The sequence below is a fragment of the Daphnia pulex genome, chromosome 1 (assembly GCF_021134715.1).
Source record: "Daphnia pulex isolate KAP4 chromosome 1, ASM2113471v1".
In the NCBI taxonomy this organism is placed as follows: domain Eukaryota; kingdom Metazoa; phylum Arthropoda; class Branchiopoda; order Diplostraca; family Daphniidae; genus Daphnia; species Daphnia pulex.
The window spans coordinates 5399790-5415324 of NC_060017.1; the positions used below are offsets into that span (position 1 = coordinate 5399790).

At 40.5% G+C, this 15535-nt stretch overlaps 6 protein-coding genes and 1 long non-coding RNA gene across 9 annotated transcripts; 5 read left to right on the plus strand and 2 right to left on the minus strand.

Annotated features, from left to right (window-relative positions):
- Positions 1–626: 626 nt before the first annotated feature.
- On the minus strand, positions 627–3415 carry LOC124189725. The gene is made up of 2 exons (XM_046582179.1): positions 1197–3415; positions 627–1110 (listed from the first exon to the last, which is right to left on the minus strand). The coding sequence occupies exons 1-2, from the start codon at positions 1511–1513 to the stop codon at positions 816–818; spliced, it is 612 nt and encodes a 203-aa protein (XP_046438135.1). The 5' UTR covers positions 1514–3415; the 3' UTR covers positions 627–815.
- Positions 3416–3852: 437 nt separating this feature from the next.
- LOC124189709 lies at positions 3853–4904 on the plus strand. The gene is made up of 3 exons (XM_046582155.1): positions 3853–4270; positions 4348–4407; positions 4482–4904. Exons 1-3 carry the CDS (start codon positions 3855–3857, stop codon positions 4786–4788), a joined length of 783 nt encoding a protein of 260 aa, XP_046438111.1. The 5' UTR covers positions 3853–3854; the 3' UTR covers positions 4789–4904.
- Positions 4905–6021: 1117 nt separating this feature from the next.
- On the plus strand, positions 6022–7101 carry LOC124189742. The gene is made up of 3 exons (XM_046582202.1): positions 6022–6437; positions 6516–6575; positions 6641–7101. The coding sequence occupies exons 1-3, from the start codon at positions 6115–6117 to the stop codon at positions 6945–6947; spliced, it is 690 nt and encodes a 229-aa protein (XP_046438158.1). The 5' UTR covers positions 6022–6114; the 3' UTR covers positions 6948–7101.
- Positions 7102–8383: 1282 nt separating this feature from the next.
- Positions 8384–9550, plus strand: LOC124189733. The gene is made up of 2 exons (XM_046582191.1): positions 8384–8941; positions 9017–9550. The coding sequence occupies exons 1-2, from the start codon at positions 8463–8465 to the stop codon at positions 9384–9386; spliced, it is 849 nt and encodes a 282-aa protein (XP_046438147.1). The 5' UTR covers positions 8384–8462; the 3' UTR covers positions 9387–9550.
- On the minus strand, positions 9398–10665 carry LOC124189749. The gene is made up of 3 exons (XR_006872646.1): positions 10568–10665; positions 10301–10398; positions 9398–10083 (listed from the first exon to the last, which is right to left on the minus strand). It is a non-coding gene; the product is annotated as an uncharacterized LOC124189749 (long non-coding RNA).
- An 886-nt stretch (positions 10666–11551) lies between these two features.
- On the plus strand, positions 11552–12408 carry LOC124189754. The gene is made up of 2 exons (XM_046582221.1): positions 11552–11930; positions 12000–12408. The coding sequence occupies exons 1-2, from the start codon at positions 11641–11643 to the stop codon at positions 12301–12303; spliced, it is 594 nt and encodes a 197-aa protein (XP_046438177.1). The 5' UTR covers positions 11552–11640; the 3' UTR covers positions 12304–12408.
- Positions 12409–12877: 469 nt separating this feature from the next.
- LOC124189760 lies at positions 12878–15311 on the plus strand. 3 transcript variants are annotated; one of them, XM_046582239.1, is made up of 2 exons: positions 12878–13292; positions 14904–15311. In XM_046582239.1, exons 1-2 carry the CDS (start codon positions 12973–12975, stop codon positions 15208–15210), a joined length of 627 nt encoding a protein of 208 aa, XP_046438195.1. In that variant the 5' UTR covers positions 12878–12972; the 3' UTR covers positions 15211–15311. The 3 variants fall into 3 exon arrangements, with proteins under 3 accessions (XP_046438195.1, XP_046438189.1, XP_046438201.1); XM_046582233.1 differs by lacking the exon at positions 14904–15311 and adding an exon at positions 13350–13765 and having other exon boundaries at positions 12880–13292; XM_046582245.1 differs by lacking the exon at positions 12878–13292 and adding an exon at positions 14433–14831.
- Positions 15312–15535: the final 224 nt, after the last annotated feature.

Consider the following 15535-nt stretch of genomic DNA (forward strand, 5'->3'; position numbering starts at 1 on the left):
ATGTTTATATAGGACGGTATTGCATAGATGACATCATCATGGTACACAACCTCAGCACTGCAACATGATGCGGTTGGACGTCATCTCTATTTAGCCTATTTACAGCATTGCAGTTATTACGTAGCAAATTCTGTGAAGTTTCGTAATTTTGCTGCAGGCATTTTTACGATTCATGTGACATGAATTATTATCCGCCGGTGTTAAGGAGGGCATTCAGCACCTTTGAAAGTTGAAACTCATGCTTATGAAGGAAAAAACACGAATTTCGAGGAAGTGTTAAAAAACTGACAATTATTATTTTATAAAGATTTTAATAAGATTAGTCAATTTAAATATAATTCTTGAAATAAGATTTAGTCAATTCTGTAAGTTTAAAAAGGAATCAATTATTACGGTACGGATATCACCAAGCGGTGAACGACCAGTTGATTGGCGCTTTTGAAGAGAGTATTCGTTCCGGAGTAAAAAGGATACGTTCTGTACCAATTAGATTTGCCCAGAAGCATTTTAACCACACATACACATATACGAACGATTGTTGTTTACTACTTTTCTTTAACTGAGAAAATTCACAGGAGGGCGTAGTGTGACCCAGCGTGTGAGCTCTTTGATCTAACAGCGCAAATTGTTGCTCGGTAAAAGATTTTATCTCCGTTTGCTCCAGGGATCAATACATTTTATTCTTTCAATCACATTTTATCAATATTGTTATCGGTTCTCATTTTTGCTGCCACACCTTAACTACATTAAAATTTAACTGTTTAAATAGTGGGGGAAAGTTTCGGATGTTTTAGATGGGACAAAGTTGCTGCCTTTTAACACTGATTGAAGTTGCTGGCCGAAGAACAAGCCGGAGTTGACCTGAAAGTGGACGTGCTGGTGGAGGTCCGAGTTACGACGTTGACAATGAAGAAACGAGGATCGGCGGCGACGACCGGTGGCCTCATGTACGGATTCACAGGATAAGCGGGTTGGCCAAAAGTCGATTGAATATCGTACAACGGATAACCCGGATAGACCGGGTCGACACGCCAAAATGGATATTGCGGATCAGCTTTGCGTTCATTCCTGACCAAAGTTTCCATTTCGGCAAGTGGCGTGATCTCAACCCTGACAAATCAGCCAATCATTTTCAAAATTTTATTCAATGGCTTTCCACAAATAGGTGTGGAAAAAATAAAAGCCTAAGTACTCACTTGTTTACGGCGGAAGGTTCAATATTATCGGCTTCTAGATCGCCAACCAGCAGAAACCTTTTACGGGGGCATTTTAAATTCGTCGAAACCGTGCAAGTGGTTGTCGAGGTGGACGTTGTAGTTGTTGTCGTTGTAAAAATAGATGTGATTGCGTTGAAAATTTGGTTGAAGAAAATTCGGTTTTCATGCCCGCCATCGTCAGGGTAGTTGAGATAAGGATTGATGACATCATCGCGGTAGTACGGATAATAGTATTGGGCGTTAATACAGTGAACCACTACAACGGAGACGCACAACAAGGTAACAAAGCAACGCATTTTTCCTGCTGCTGGTTAAGTCAATTTTCGTTGATAGAAATTCAGAGACTTGCGCAGCTTCTTCTCGATATCCACTGATTCAGAGTGACTGAATTCACATCTCTGCGAACTGAAGGCATTTTATAGTCGGAAGATGAAATTGAAAAAAATTGTTCTCGTGACGGATTGCATATTTAATCGTGATGAGAATTCACACCCCAGTATTTTACCCGTTGTTAAAGTTCGCTTTGATGTACTAAAATAGCTACTGTTGCGCTGAAGGGTAAACTTAAAACCCCATCAGTGTTGCAATGGTCCTTTATACAGAACCGCGTATACGTGTCCAATGAGACAATAATAGCAGCTCGAAGAGACTTTGCTGCCAAGTGATAGTTTTCTGATGATGAGAACGAATAATACTTCTCCGCAGGGAGGATCGTGATTGTCAGGTCACTTCCGATACTGGATAGTCTCAGCCGGGAATTCCCGCGAATAATTCAAAACCCTCGTGACGATCAAAAATGTTCCCATCAGCGTATACAGCCAATATCCAATAATAAGTAGGTAAAGTGAATAGAATGAACGAATGACCGTGCTGCCGGCGTACCCGGATGAATTCGTACCCAATGTCAATGCCGTGGGTTTCTTGGCGACGTTGTCCTATAATGCAAACAAAGAACTTGCCCAGCAGCCATCCTCCCAGCAGTCACCATCATTAGCGCACTTACTAATACTATACAGGAACTTTCACTTTAAAAAATTGACTCAATATACGAGCTAGGCTAAGCGCCAGGCAACAACAGAGAGGCGAAGGCAGCAACGAGTGCTTTGACCTACAAACGCATAGCAACATTTTTTTATTACTCTTTCACGCTCTCGAAAATCGTTATGGGTTTTTATATTCCTACACACACGGGAACGGCCGAAATTGTCTATCCATTTCCTTATATCCAACTCTTTCAAGGCCTTGGAAAAGACTCGAAAAGTCTCCCGTGTCGGATAGAGGAGATAGGGGGTCGTTCACTTCTTTATCGCTCTTTGTACCAAGAAAAAAAAGAAAGAAAAAGAAAAACAGCGTGAAAGAAAACTCTTCGAGTCTTTGAGCAACTCACGGTCTGGAGGTGAACGCCGAGACGGTGAAGGTCGACGAGGTCTTTGTCGCTATCCGCGCGATGCGTGAGCCGCTAACCGTTCGTCGACCCCCATCGGTAGAGTCCCAGCACCATAAGATTGCATAGCATATGAATTGAATTCATTAGGCAGGTCGGAACTGGGAGAGTCACAAGAGTTTCTATTATACACACGCCGTAGCCTAGCAGCAGCAGAAATGTTCGTTTGATTAAAAGTTAATTGCTCGAAATGGCGGCCGAAATATAGCTGTACAGTCATTTGAACTTTGCCGAATTTAGGCTAAAGCGAATAAAGGTGAAATAACGCCATCGCCTTTTTCTTTGTCCTCTATGACGATGTTGTATTTGAGAACATTTCAACAGGTTAATTTCGTCATAAATTTGTTCCGTCTTTGTTGGGTCTATCAGCCAGAGAATCAAAGTCACGAAATTCTGGCGCGCAGTTATTTTACTATATTCTATCAGTTTAAGTGGTTTCACCGTATATTGGGACTGCTGGCGATAAATGGCTCGGTTATAGTCCCTATATGGTTTCAGGGATGGGCGATAAATGCTATTCACCAGAGCTTCATCGGCGCGAGCGTCGTTAAGGACTCGAAGGCCAAGGCAAAGTAATAAACTATGTACAAGGCCAAGAATAGAAAGCGCTTCCTCGAGACTGAATTATATGTCTGTGTCAAAGCATCTTCGGTTATAACAGGGGATAAAAGCGTACGGATATACACGAGAGCCGCTGTATATATTATTGCCATCACCAAAGTTCAACTTGAGGTTTATTTTATTTTCTATTTTATTTCTTTGTTTTTTTTTTTTTTTTTAACTTTCTGACAACAGAGAAGATGCTTGTGCGTGCCGCTTCCATGTTGTTTATTGAGTTGCACAACGGCTGGTGCAGTTTTCATTTGCGTTCAATCTCAAATATTTGGAATGGAGAAGACAAATTCTTTCGTGTCTGAAGTTTAAGGACAAGCGAAGGCGTTGAACTTTCGGAAGTGCAAACCAGTCGACTTGCAATGCTCTTATAATGTGACTAATTGAAAAATAAAAATAAAAGAGGATCAAAATCCTGTTGTCAGGTTATCAAAGAAAATGTGTATCACGACATTTCTTCTCAAATAAAAATACCACAATGAAATTAAAACGTGTACGTATGCACCTAAGTAAACGAGGGAAATGAAAACTCGTTTACCATTTAACAGACGTACATCGCCACGTATAAAAACGGTCATCTAATGCCGTTGGCTCATCAGTGCTCTGTAATAGATCACTCATTCAGCTTGGAAATGCGTCTAGCAGCACTATTATCTGTGCTTGGTTTTTGCCTGGCTTACGTCGCAGCAGCCAATTCGTTCGAAGATCATCATGCACCGTATGGCTTCTATCATCCGTATTACTTTCATCCGTACTATTCTCCGAATCGTGTACGTATCGATGCACTGCGCACTTTAGCGCTAGGAATGGGAGGTGGGTTCACGGCGGCTCTTCCCAGGCCGTCGGTAACGATGATTAGGATTGTGACGACGACAGTCACTTGCTCATTGTCAGTCACCAACAAGTGCGCCGCTCGTCAAGCATCAGAGATGCCGTCAGAAATACTCGAAGAACCCGCAAGACCCGGGCGACCGGCAGTCGCTTCTACTAGTGACAGGTTATTTTTTACAGTCTAATTGCGTAAAAATGTAACAGTTCTAACATTAAATAAAATTTTGGGCTCATTTTGAATAGATATGAAGAAGTAGACGATACCACTGAACAGTTTCCTATTGCTCCGTCTACCGTTCAAGAGTAAGTTTTTTACAATTTGATTTTAAACTAAAACTATTGCGATAATTCACAAATTTTCTGTCGTGTTCTTTCAGAGTTGAGGCTACGCAACTACCAGCCCGAGAGGCTCGAGCTGCTGACCCGCAGTGGTTGATTCCTCCAAAATTCGACTATCGAGCCCATGAGATCGAGCCTGCTTTCCACAGCGATCCGTACAATCTTCCTGTTGTTGTGCCGTTCAACAGACGATATTACGTGCCTGCTCAACAACGTCAGTTTGGATTCATAACAAACCTCTTCACTATAACGAAGATGGGGACTTCCTTTACTGTCAAGACTTCCACTTTGGTCCCGTCCTGCTCTGCGGCTGGAAAACTTCCCCAATGTCCAAATGGCCAATAACGCGACCCGCAAATTGAAATAAGCGGAAAAAATTTTACTTTATCGATTTAATAGCAATTATTAATATATGTATTTGGTACTTTGATTGCAACTGATGATATAAACTTTTTAAAATCTACCATTCAATTTCTTTTAATTTTTTTTTTTTTTTTTTAAATCTGCGTCAAAAATAAATTAGAAATTTTCTCAGTTGGTTTTTTACTGCCAAATGCAAAGAATTATGTATCTCTTACCACTACAAGTTATTATTAAAAATTCGGTAGTTTAATATGCCTGATATTTAAAAAAAAATATATGTGGTCGTCCTCTATAACCTCTGTCATCAAACAGAAATGAAAACTTTTTAGACTTATGTCTTTTGATTAAAAAAAAAACTTGTTTATTTCATCACAGGAAAATGTTATTTCCGCTTAATTAATTCTCAATGCACGATTTGTTGCGCAAACCTTGAATTAATGCGGCGGAGAATTTAGAAAAAAATATTACGGTATCATTTTCAAATGCCTTCCCAAGTTTTATTATGTTGGAGATATTTAGTTATTCAATTCAATTGAATGTCAATTGAATGTCTATCATCTAAAAAAATGTGTCGAAAGCAATTTTTTTAAATAATTAGTATACCGTATAAACCCGAGCAACTCTCTTATTTTTCTTGATTCAACTCTTAAGCCTTCTATTATAATGTAATTCAATTTTCGCAACAGAATATTTTCATTCTTGGCTGTTACTGTGAACCTTTGCACGTCGGTCCAATGTCGGTTGTTGCTCTGAGATATGTAGGATTAATTAGACTGTTGTCGCAAATCCCAACTATTCCTTCGTTTCATCTATACATAGCATCTCGTCTATCAATTTTCTGTCGCTACTGGAGGAAGAAGAATTGCGAATGTCGAGATTTCCATCGGCTTCGTGACGGCATGTTATTCACGTATTTGTTATAAAGTCAAAAAGATTGAAAGCAGTCCAATTTTCGGATCATGCTGGGGTTCACGTGCATGATTCTACCTTTCATTGGAGCATACAAGAAAACATTGAACTTCCGAACTAGCAATGAAAGTCACGGATTTTAATATAGCGAGTCAGTGAATCCAGTTTACGAAAGGTGGAATCTCAATCGAGATATGTCGAAGCAATGTAAAATTACTAGAAAACAGGTAATTCTGAGGGAAGTTAGGACTTAGGAGTAAGAAAAAAAGAGAACTCGTTTATAAAAGAAAGGACTATGTCTGTATAAAAGCGAATGCGTAATGCTGATGGCTCAACAGTCTCCAATAAAAAGGCCCACAGTCCAAATACAGCTGAGCTTTTTATTTTATAGTTCAAAAAATGCGTTTTGCACTTTCTGCACTGTTGGTTTTTGTGACTTGTGTAGCCGTGGCCTCTTCGAGAAATCCGGCTGGAGTGTACGGTTACCATCCATATCAGTACGCTCCATCCTATGAGCTGAACGCAGAGGCTATATACCCCCGACAGCTTATGTGGTCGATAAGCGACGTCATAACTGTGGGTTTCCCAAGACCGACTGTGCGTGTAACAGACACAATAATATCGACTATGACTTGCACCAAGTCGGTGGCAAGAAATTGTCGCCTCTATCAAAGGCCGTTCAAACAAAGATCACCGCCCGCTAACTCTGCTGCTAAAGAAACGTAATTTTTCAATTTCCCTTATACTAGACTTGTGTCTTTTTTAAACTAACGTTTCATTTGTTCGTTCTATTTTCGCAGATTTGAAGAAGAATATGATGAAGATGAACAATTTCCTATTTCTCCTTCTGTCGTTCAAGGGTAAGAATTCTTTTGTCAGTTTTCTTTAATTTGATCATCATCGGATTAATTCATTTATTTGATAGTGTTGAGGCTACGCAAGTACCAGGCCGAGTAGTCCGTGCAGCTGAGCCACAATATTTTGTGAATTCTCCGGCATACAAAAATTATCCGTACGGCATCGAATCCGCTTTCAACAGCGGCCCTTACAACCCTGTGGTGATGCCTTTTTACGGTTCATACCCGGTACCAGCTGCTGTTCAACGCCAACTTTTCTCCGGGATATTAACTGTAACGACAACGGTGTCGACTGTCTTGAAAATGGCCACCATCACTAAAGTGCCACGGTGCTCCAGGGCAGGTCCAATTGTGCAATGCCCGATAAATCCTTAGCACTCTTAACCAATTTCATGTTAACAACATAACCCATATTACGCCACTATTTACTTCAACTGGTTATATTAATGTATTCGGACTCCAAATTATTCTGAAATGGTTGGATAGCGGTTGCGAGTGAATCATTTCCAAATATATTAAGTCAATTTTACATTTTGTTTTTGTTTTTCACACAAAGTAGGACGAGTGTTGAAAAGCAAAGAATGAAAAGGAAAAAATGTGCAGATTCATTCAAACTGATCAGTTTCGAGAATTCCCATAAATAGAGGTTTGATTTAATATTGAAATGCAGAACGATTCGAGTTCCCATGGGAAAACACGGCTCTATCATATCCTGATTATTTCTGCGAAGTCGTAATATCAAAAGAATGCTAACGATATACTATGATATAACATTAGGCTGGTTTGAGAAAAGAAATCAACTCGAAAAAGGCACAATTTTTATGCGCATAATTTCTGTAACAGAAACATAAAAAACCGACCACACTTGTTTCCATGTTGGAGAAATGCTCGAAGGCAAAAAGGGTCAAATCGTTTAACTCCTTCTCGATGAAACAGAAGACACGCAACAAAAACCCGGAAGGCTTTTGCACATTCCGTTAACTTTATTTCCTATATAGTTATTTTCCCGCTATCGCCTTCGCGCTGGTGTGATCTGGTGTGATCTCATTTTTTTTTTTTTTTTCAAATTTGACCCGTTCCAACAAGAGGATTCGACAACAAATGACAGATGTATTTTTGGTGTGCGGCATATATTCTTTGATAAAAATGAGAGAAGCTACAGTCGATCGATCCATGTTAGACAGTCCAATTTGAATATTTACTACATGGGTCACCTGCTAAGAATAAACCTGGCCAAGCAGAACGTGGTAGGAGCACGCCAGTTGTTTTTCTTTCCTCGGCAGACACCTTACACGATAAATCTGGCATTCTATATTCCTATATTAGGTCACCGCGCAGGGTCGTTTGTTATTGGTATCACGTTCAATTTTTTCAGGTTGGCCAATAAAAGAACAGTCGACGATTTCATTACAAAAAAACTATTGGTGTGCCCTTCTGGGAAGCTAATTTACAACGCTTGAAGAATAATAGATTTCGGTGGGTTGTGGGAAATTGAGTACATGAAGCTATTTGATCGTTCATCTTAATTTGCTTTGGTATTTGTCTCCCGATTAAGGGCAGAGGAAAGATGAAGGCGATGAACTCGCAGACGAAAACAAGTTTGATCGCCCTCCAGATCAAAACTCGAAAGAGGAAATGAGATACCTTTAGGGTTGACGTAGCTCGAGCCAAATTAAAAAAGATAACGGCCATTCACTTCATGGAGTTAAGATTTCAGTAAAAAAATATGCTGATGAATAATAAGCTGAAAACTCGTTTGTGTTGGTATCATCGGATTGCCAGATGAAGTGCATAAAACCAACCCCAAACTCAAAGATGCTCAGTCGTCTCCGATAAGCGCTAAACAGTTCACATCTTCTCAAGCGAAATTTAAACATCCCATTTCAAAAAATGCGTTTGCAACTTCCCTTGCTCCTCGTCTTTTTGGCTTGTGCAGCTTCTCAGGCGTTCAACCCTTACGTCGGCGAGCAATATCCGTATTACTACAATAGCCCGTCGTATTATAGAGCCGACGATGCAGAAAATTTACGGCAAATGATGTTTTCGTTGGCCTTGCCTGCGAGACAAACGACGGTGACAGTCACGACCACTGTTCGACCGACGTTCTCATTCCCAACGCTGTCGATGCCATCCCTACCGCCACTGCGGCAAACGATAACGAGCCGACTGACGACATATTCCACGATTACCTGCACCAAGTCAACCGATGTCCCTTGTCCGGCTGTTGTCAAAAAAACCAGCACGGCTGATCTTATGGCAGCAACAAGTGGGAGCCAGAAAAATACAACAGCAGTCGCTGACGTCGAGGTAGAAGAAGAGGATGACGCTGTACAGCAATTCGCCGCCGTCACTCCGACCGTCGTCCAAAAGTAAAAATTTGTTTTTAAAAATTTGATTACGTATTCATTTTCTAATTTGATTTTTTTTTTTTAATTATATCGAAGAGTTGAGACTACAAAAGTGCCGACCCAAAAAGTTCCCAACAAGAAAGTGCCAAACCGAAAGGGCCGTGATATCGAATCGGAATTGTTGTCCTTGTTGTCTCCGGATTTCTACGACGACTATTTCGAAAATCAGCCCCATGACATCGAGTCCGCTTTTCACACCGGCCCGTACAATCCCGTTCCTCTGCCTTTTTTCAGAACGTATCAGCCATCACCTAATATTGCCCAGCTGCGCCAATCGTCGTTTTTTGCTTTACTAGGAAGTCTATTCACCGGCCGGAGCACGATAACAGTCTTTGGAATCAAAACGTCTACCTTGACACCTACTTGTTCGGTGGCCGGGCCCATTCCTCAATGTCCAAATAATTAATTGTTTTTTAAATTGAGACCTGGTTTAACCTGCAGGAAATTATTTATTTGAAATAGAGTAGCAGACTGGTCCGAGAGAATGACTTCCAACTGTTCAGCCAGCCATAAGAATTTTTTGTGAAACTCTCCTCTCCATTTAAAATAAACATTACACATATTTAAAAATGCCGGTGTGGCGGCAGGTCAAAAAATTGTCTTGTTGCACTTTGATACAAGGGTTTAAAAGTTCAAATATTTCCAAAAAAGTGAAGGTTTACTCACAGAAAAATTTGTGAGGTAAAAAACAAAACAAGCCTGATCTACAGTCGTTCGACAAATGAGATTTTTAGTGAAACTTGACTGAGGAAAAAACAAAACGGAGAGGGAAAACAGTGGCAGTCAACCACCTAGCTCGGGATTAAACGTACTTCGTGACTACGCAACGATTTCTTATCAACGCCCCCAAATAGTCAAAAAGGAAGAATCAATTTGGTCCTACCTTTATGCCTGGGAAATACAGCCAGGCATCTCCAGTCGCTCCATCCATCCGCTGAAGAGTTAAATGACACCAGCAGACGGGATAGGGTAAAAGGGTGTCCTCGTGAATACACCCACATTCACATGGGCGTACACGAGGACATTTAAAGACAAGGGGAAAAAGAGAGATCTGTAACTCGATTTACATCAGTAGTTTTTCAAAGCAATGGGATGTTGTGTATCTAAATGAAACAAAAAATAGGTTACGAAAAATATTCAAGACAGAAACAACAAGTCAGGAAAAGTTGAAAATGAGACACTGGGTAAATCCTAAGTGTTAATAAATGGGATAATTAAAGGTTTACATGTAATTCTCTGCATTGATGCAGGTAATAAAATTGATGCAGCATTAAAACATCTAGCATGTAACAGGTTAATGGAAGTGAAGGAAATCGTTACCCAAGCGATGATCCTGAGATTGTTGCTGGTACAGGTTAACACCTGCACAAGTGAAACTTGCATATCTTGTGGTTAGAATGGTGGCTCTAGCCTCAAATCTGCAAAAATGAAAAAAAAGGTTACATAGTACAAACAAACTGGCATGCATTGACAGGGGGCTTGCATTGCATGTGCTAGTCAAGAACTAACATTTCACACATTTGAAACAGGTTTAACTCTTCTATTAGCTCCCTCAGTAATTGTATTTGTATAATTAGTTTTATTTACCCGCTAAACAGCATGGAGTATGACGGTTATAAAAACAAATAAATCTATAACAAAATAAATATTGAACATTGTACAACTTCGAAATTTTAAACTTGACCAAAGCAGACGACACTTGTCCAATTTTCTTTTAATCATGCCTATCATGGTTACGATTTTAAAAATGATTAATACGATATCGATAGAAATAAAAAATAATTAAATAAGTAAATAAAATATAAAAAAAAATAAGTTTTAGTTGAATAAATACCATTTCTGTATATAATTCATTGATTCCCAGGTAAAACCCTTCCCCCTCGAATCGACCATTTCCCGTAAAGTGAATTTACTTGAAACAGAAAGCATCAAAATTTGATCAGCAACGAACTAAAATTGTAACACATTTAGCTCATTTTGACTTTTTTTCTATAAACGGACAGGCCCAAGGCTATTAGTCTTTGTCTCAGATCTCAGTATAGGGTCTTATTGTGTCGGGAATCGGGATAAAAACGATACGTGAAAACCCTTTCAGTGAAAGTCTCGACTCGGAATAGACAATCCAGTTCCGCTTTCTCCCAAAGGTTGACCTTCAAAATAGTGTTTTACCATGTAACTTTAACTTGTAAGGGTTTCCACACGAAACTGGCGCTCTATCCTATTCGTTCGTTCAGGTCAACATCCTCGGGCTTCAGCCGTATCCACTAAAAATTTATAGCCTCACAACATGCAGCCACAAAGAAAAAAAAATAATTTTTTTCTTTCTAACCCTTTTCAACCATATAAGGTAATAGGTAAAAGACTAAAAGAACGCCTAGCCTTTTTTCTCGTCCTTATTTCCAATAGAAAGAATATTGCCCTTTTTTCGGACGGCTTTTTGACAGCCAAAATTATGGAGGAAGAGGACGACCGAAACGAACCCCTTTTTTCTTTCCGCCTATTACTTTATGTTGCATTTCATAATTGCACCTCACACACAGCTTTGTGCCCCAGAACCGTATAAAAATGGCTGTGTAGAGCTCACTTTTCAACAGTGTCTTATTCGTCGCTGCACGTTTAAAACTCATCTTAAGTCGAGCTTACTTTTGCTTCAATTCAAAATGCGTCTTGCACTGTCCGTCCTTGCTGCTTTGTTGGCTTATGTCGCCGCTCAGGATCATCAGCAGCCCCAGTACATTGTCTACCGCAATCCTTACTACGGAGATGCCGTAATCAACCCAGATGAGCAACGACTTTTCTTGCCGACGACTACCACCACGACGACGTCGACTTCTACCGTGACTTGCACCAAGTCAGCCGCAGCTGCTTGTGGTGGCCGCAGACGTCGCGAACTTTTGTTTGCCGGAGAAGAGGAAGAGCAATTCCCCATTGTTCCCACAGCCGTCGAAGGGTAAAATCATATTTTCTATATCAAACATTTTTCCTATTTAAATTCATTTTTGGTTATACATTTCTGCAGAGTTGAACCCACTCAATTATCCAGCCGAGATGCTCGCGCTGCCGATCCTCAGCAGGTGTATGTTGTGCCACCTCAGTTCGCCTACCAGCCCCAGTCTGGATTCCACAGCGGCTCTTACAACTACCGCCCTGTTGTTGTGCCTTTCTACGGCTCACAGTACCAACCTGCTCAGCGCCTTTTCTTTACTCAGATTCAATCCGCTTTGACGGTGACCAAGACGGCAACTGCCTTCGCCATCTTTACTTCCACCTCGACTCCAGCTTGCTCAGCCGCCGGCACAATCCCCCAATGTCCAAATGCTTAATTTATTTTTAAACATTATTTAAATATGTTTGACGACCAAAGTAATGCATCTACGCAGAAACATGTTACTTGTTTATTAGTTAAATATACACACATCATAGAATAATACGGCTTATACTTGTTCTCCATTTGATTAAAAAAAAATAATTGTTATCCCATCGGAAGCAATACATACAATTAAGCGGCAAATTTATTTTACTTTAATCTTATTTGATATAGCAAGGTCTGCACTTGGGTCTGCAGTTCGTTGATTCCATTTCAAAATTTGATTGCTGATAGTCAACAGATTAGCCGAAATATTTGTTGAAATATAGTTTAACAGATAAACAGATTAAACGTACGAAAATGATGTTGCCAGTCAACTTGAATGTTATTCAAATAAATGATCATTCTACTATTATTCGGCCTGATTTTATTATTGAAATGATAAGGTAGAATAAAAAAATTACCAGATATATATATTTTCTTCATGCCGAATTTGTTATTCCATTCGAGCACTTTAAAACCAAAAAGGATTCCCTTCCATGCGCTCATGGCCATACCGGCACACCAAACCCGTATAAAAATGGCTGTCTAGGGTTTCATTTCGACAGTGTCTTGCAGCTCACCACCGGTTCAAGACTTCTCTTTCAGTTCCTGCCGAGCTTATACTACATTATAGAAATTTAAAATGCGTCTTGCACTATCCGTCCTTGTTGCTTTGTTGGCTTACGTCGCCGCTCAAGAACAGCAGCAGCCTCAGTACGTCCCTTATGGCAGTCCTTACCAAGCTCCATTTTATGGAGACAACGCAGAACCAGCCATCATTAGCCCTGATGACCCACGACTTTTCCGCCCGACGACTACCACAACAACAACGTTGACCTCCACCGTTACCTGCACATCTTCCATCGGAACTGCTTGTGCGGCTGGCCGCAGACGACGCGGAATTTTGTTTGACGGAGAAGAAGAGCAGCAATTCCCTTTCATTGCCCCATCAGAAGTTGAAGGGTAAGAGCTCAATCGTAATTTACTGTGGCCATTTTTACATTTGTTTCATTGTTGCAGAGTTGAACCCACCCAAGTATCCAGCCGAGAGGCTCGCGCTGCCGATCCTCAGTTGATCCTGGTTTCACCCCAGTTCGCCTACCAGCCTCAGTCTGGATTCTACAGCGATTCTTACCAATATCGCCCCGTTGCGCTGCCTTTCTACGCCCCTCGAAACCAGCAACCAGCAGTCATTGATGATCAACGCTTTTTACTAAATAGCCTCCAATCCGCTATTACAGTCACCGTGACCTCGACTGCCTTTGCCATCACAACTTCCACCTTAAATCCAACTTGCTCTGTCGCCGGCACGATTGCCCAATGTCCAAATGCTTAAATTTGGTGCAGTTCGTTTTATTGTTATTTGCTTTCATTATGAACGCGATAGAGCGGAACAAGTTATTTGTTTCCTAATTTAATACACATCTTTCAGCATCTCTCGTGTCTCTGTCTCCATCATAAAAAGTTCGTCGTACAGCAAGGAATACTGTACGGATATCAAGATGCATATTTATTTTATAAATTATAAATATTTTCAAATCGGGCGAACTTTCGTGAGCTTTAAAACGGTCAATGTTTTCCTTTCCTTAATTTTGCGCATGACCTTTTCTAACAAAATAAGGTAAGGCTTTATAAGGAGATATGCTGAGGTTAGTGCACTCGCTGAAAGGAAACGAAAAACGCCATTGGTGTATTTTTTGTTATATAACAGATTACCTATTCGCCAGCTTCCAACAACAAGCTATATCCACTGAAGCGCCTCATCTTGAATTGAAATAAATATACTTTAACCGACTGTATTACTTCGTGTACTTACACATTCATTCACACACATATAAATAACAACAACGACAATTCCATTTCCAAGCTATGCGACATAAGCGTGGATATTCTTAGCAACATCTGTTTTTATTCCTATACATATTATCTTGTTTTAAAAAGAGTATCTTTCTTTCGAACGTAGAAAAATCTAGAGAGGAAGAGAGGATAGTTAAATTACCATACATATGCGCTCTCTTCCAACAAAGTTGTAGTTACGCCTATATATAGAAATCACGCCCTTTTTTTAAGCGGAGCCCCAAACTGTATAAAAATGGACGTCTAGGGTTGGCATTTCAACAGTGTTCTACAGGTCGCTGTCTGTTCGAAAACTTATTCAGACCCAGTCCAGCTTAGCACATTTCGTAAAATCAAAATGCGTCTTGCACTGTCCGTCCTCGTTGTTATGTTGGCTTATGTATCCGCTCAGGAACAGCCCCAGTATGTTGTCTACCGCAGTCCTTATCAGGCTCCTTACTACGGAGATAGCGTACAACGAGAAGTGGCGATTCCAGATGATCCACGACTTTTCCTCCCGACGACTACCACGACGACGACATCGACTTCCACCGTGACTTGCACCAAGTCCACTGCTGCTTGTGGTGGCCGCCGCAGACGTCGCGAACTTATGTTTGCCGGAGAAGAGGAAGAGCAATTTCCCATTGTTCCCACAGCCGTCGAAGGGTATAAAACTTATCTCTTCTATCAACCAATTTTCTCTTCATTTATTATTTTGTTTGTCATACATTGCTGCAGAGTTGAGCCCACCCCAGTATCCAGCCGTGATGCTCGCGCTGCCGATCCTCAGTTGTTTGTTGTGTCACCCCAGTTGGCCTACCAACCGCAATCCACTTTCCGAAGTGGCACATTTAACTACCGCCCCGTTGCTGTGCCCTACTATGGCACACACGGCCAACCTGTCGCTGACGAGCGCCTTTTCTTCACTCAAATTCAATCTGCTTTGACGGTGACCAAGACCGCAACTGCCTTCGCCATTTTTACTTCCACCTCGACTCCAGCTTGCTCAGCCGCTGGCACAATCGCTCAGTGTCCAAATGCTTAAATTTACCAAAGTATTTAAACACTTAATTTTTCTCTGTTACACCCTATGAGCCATTTGGAACATGTTACTGTATTCATAATTTAATACACTCTAAAGCATCAGTTGTTATCATTGAATTTGAATGCCACAGAATAATAAGACAATGAATATCTTTACGAAATAAGTATTCTTTTAAATTTTCGCCAATTGATGCTTCCTAAAAATACTCCAATGGTGCAATCGTATTTTAAAGTTTCGTGCAGTTACATTTACTTCCACGAAGAAGCTTAAAATTCAAATGTATGTTTCATGGCAACATAGTAGTTTTAGCACTATGAACTTGTGC

Coding starts and splice junctions, on each gene's coding strand:
- LOC124189725 (XM_046582179.1), bottom strand. CDS start 1,513: ATGCGTTGCTTTGTTACCTTGTTGTGCGTCTCCGTTGTAGTGGTTCAC. Junction 1,111..1,196: donor GAACCTTCCGCCGTAAACAA/GTGAGTACTTAG, acceptor CTGATTTGTCAG/GGTTGAGATCACGCCACTTG.
- LOC124189709 (XM_046582155.1), top strand. CDS start 3,855: ATGCCGTTGGCTCATCAGTGCTCTGTAATAGATCACTCATTCAGCTTG. Junction 4,271..4,347: donor GTCGCTTCTACTAGTGACAG/GTTATTTTTTAC, acceptor CATTTTGAATAG/ATATGAAGAAGTAGACGATA. Junction 4,408..4,481: donor GCTCCGTCTACCGTTCAAGA/GTAAGTTTTTTA, acceptor GTGTTCTTTCAG/AGTTGAGGCTACGCAACTAC.
- LOC124189742 (XM_046582202.1), top strand. CDS start 6,115: ATGCGTTTTGCACTTTCTGCACTGTTGGTTTTTGTGACTTGTGTAGCC. Junction 6,438..6,515: donor AACTCTGCTGCTAAAGAAAC/GTAATTTTTCAA, acceptor CTATTTTCGCAG/ATTTGAAGAAGAATATGATG. Junction 6,576..6,640: donor TCTCCTTCTGTCGTTCAAGG/GTAAGAATTCTT, acceptor TTTATTTGATAG/TGTTGAGGCTACGCAAGTAC.
- LOC124189733 (XM_046582191.1), top strand. CDS start 8,463: ATGCGTTTGCAACTTCCCTTGCTCCTCGTCTTTTTGGCTTGTGCAGCT. Junction 8,942..9,016: donor ACTCCGACCGTCGTCCAAAA/GTAAAAATTTGT, acceptor ATTATATCGAAG/AGTTGAGACTACAAAAGTGC.
- LOC124189754 (XM_046582221.1), top strand. CDS start 11,641: ATGCGTCTTGCACTGTCCGTCCTTGCTGCTTTGTTGGCTTATGTCGCC. Junction 11,931..11,999: donor GTTCCCACAGCCGTCGAAGG/GTAAAATCATAT, acceptor ACATTTCTGCAG/AGTTGAACCCACTCAATTAT.
- LOC124189760 (XM_046582233.1), top strand. CDS start 12,973: ATGCGTCTTGCACTATCCGTCCTTGTTGCTTTGTTGGCTTACGTCGCC. Junction 13,293..13,349: donor GCCCCATCAGAAGTTGAAGG/GTAAGAGCTCAA, acceptor TCATTGTTGCAG/AGTTGAACCCACCCAAGTAT.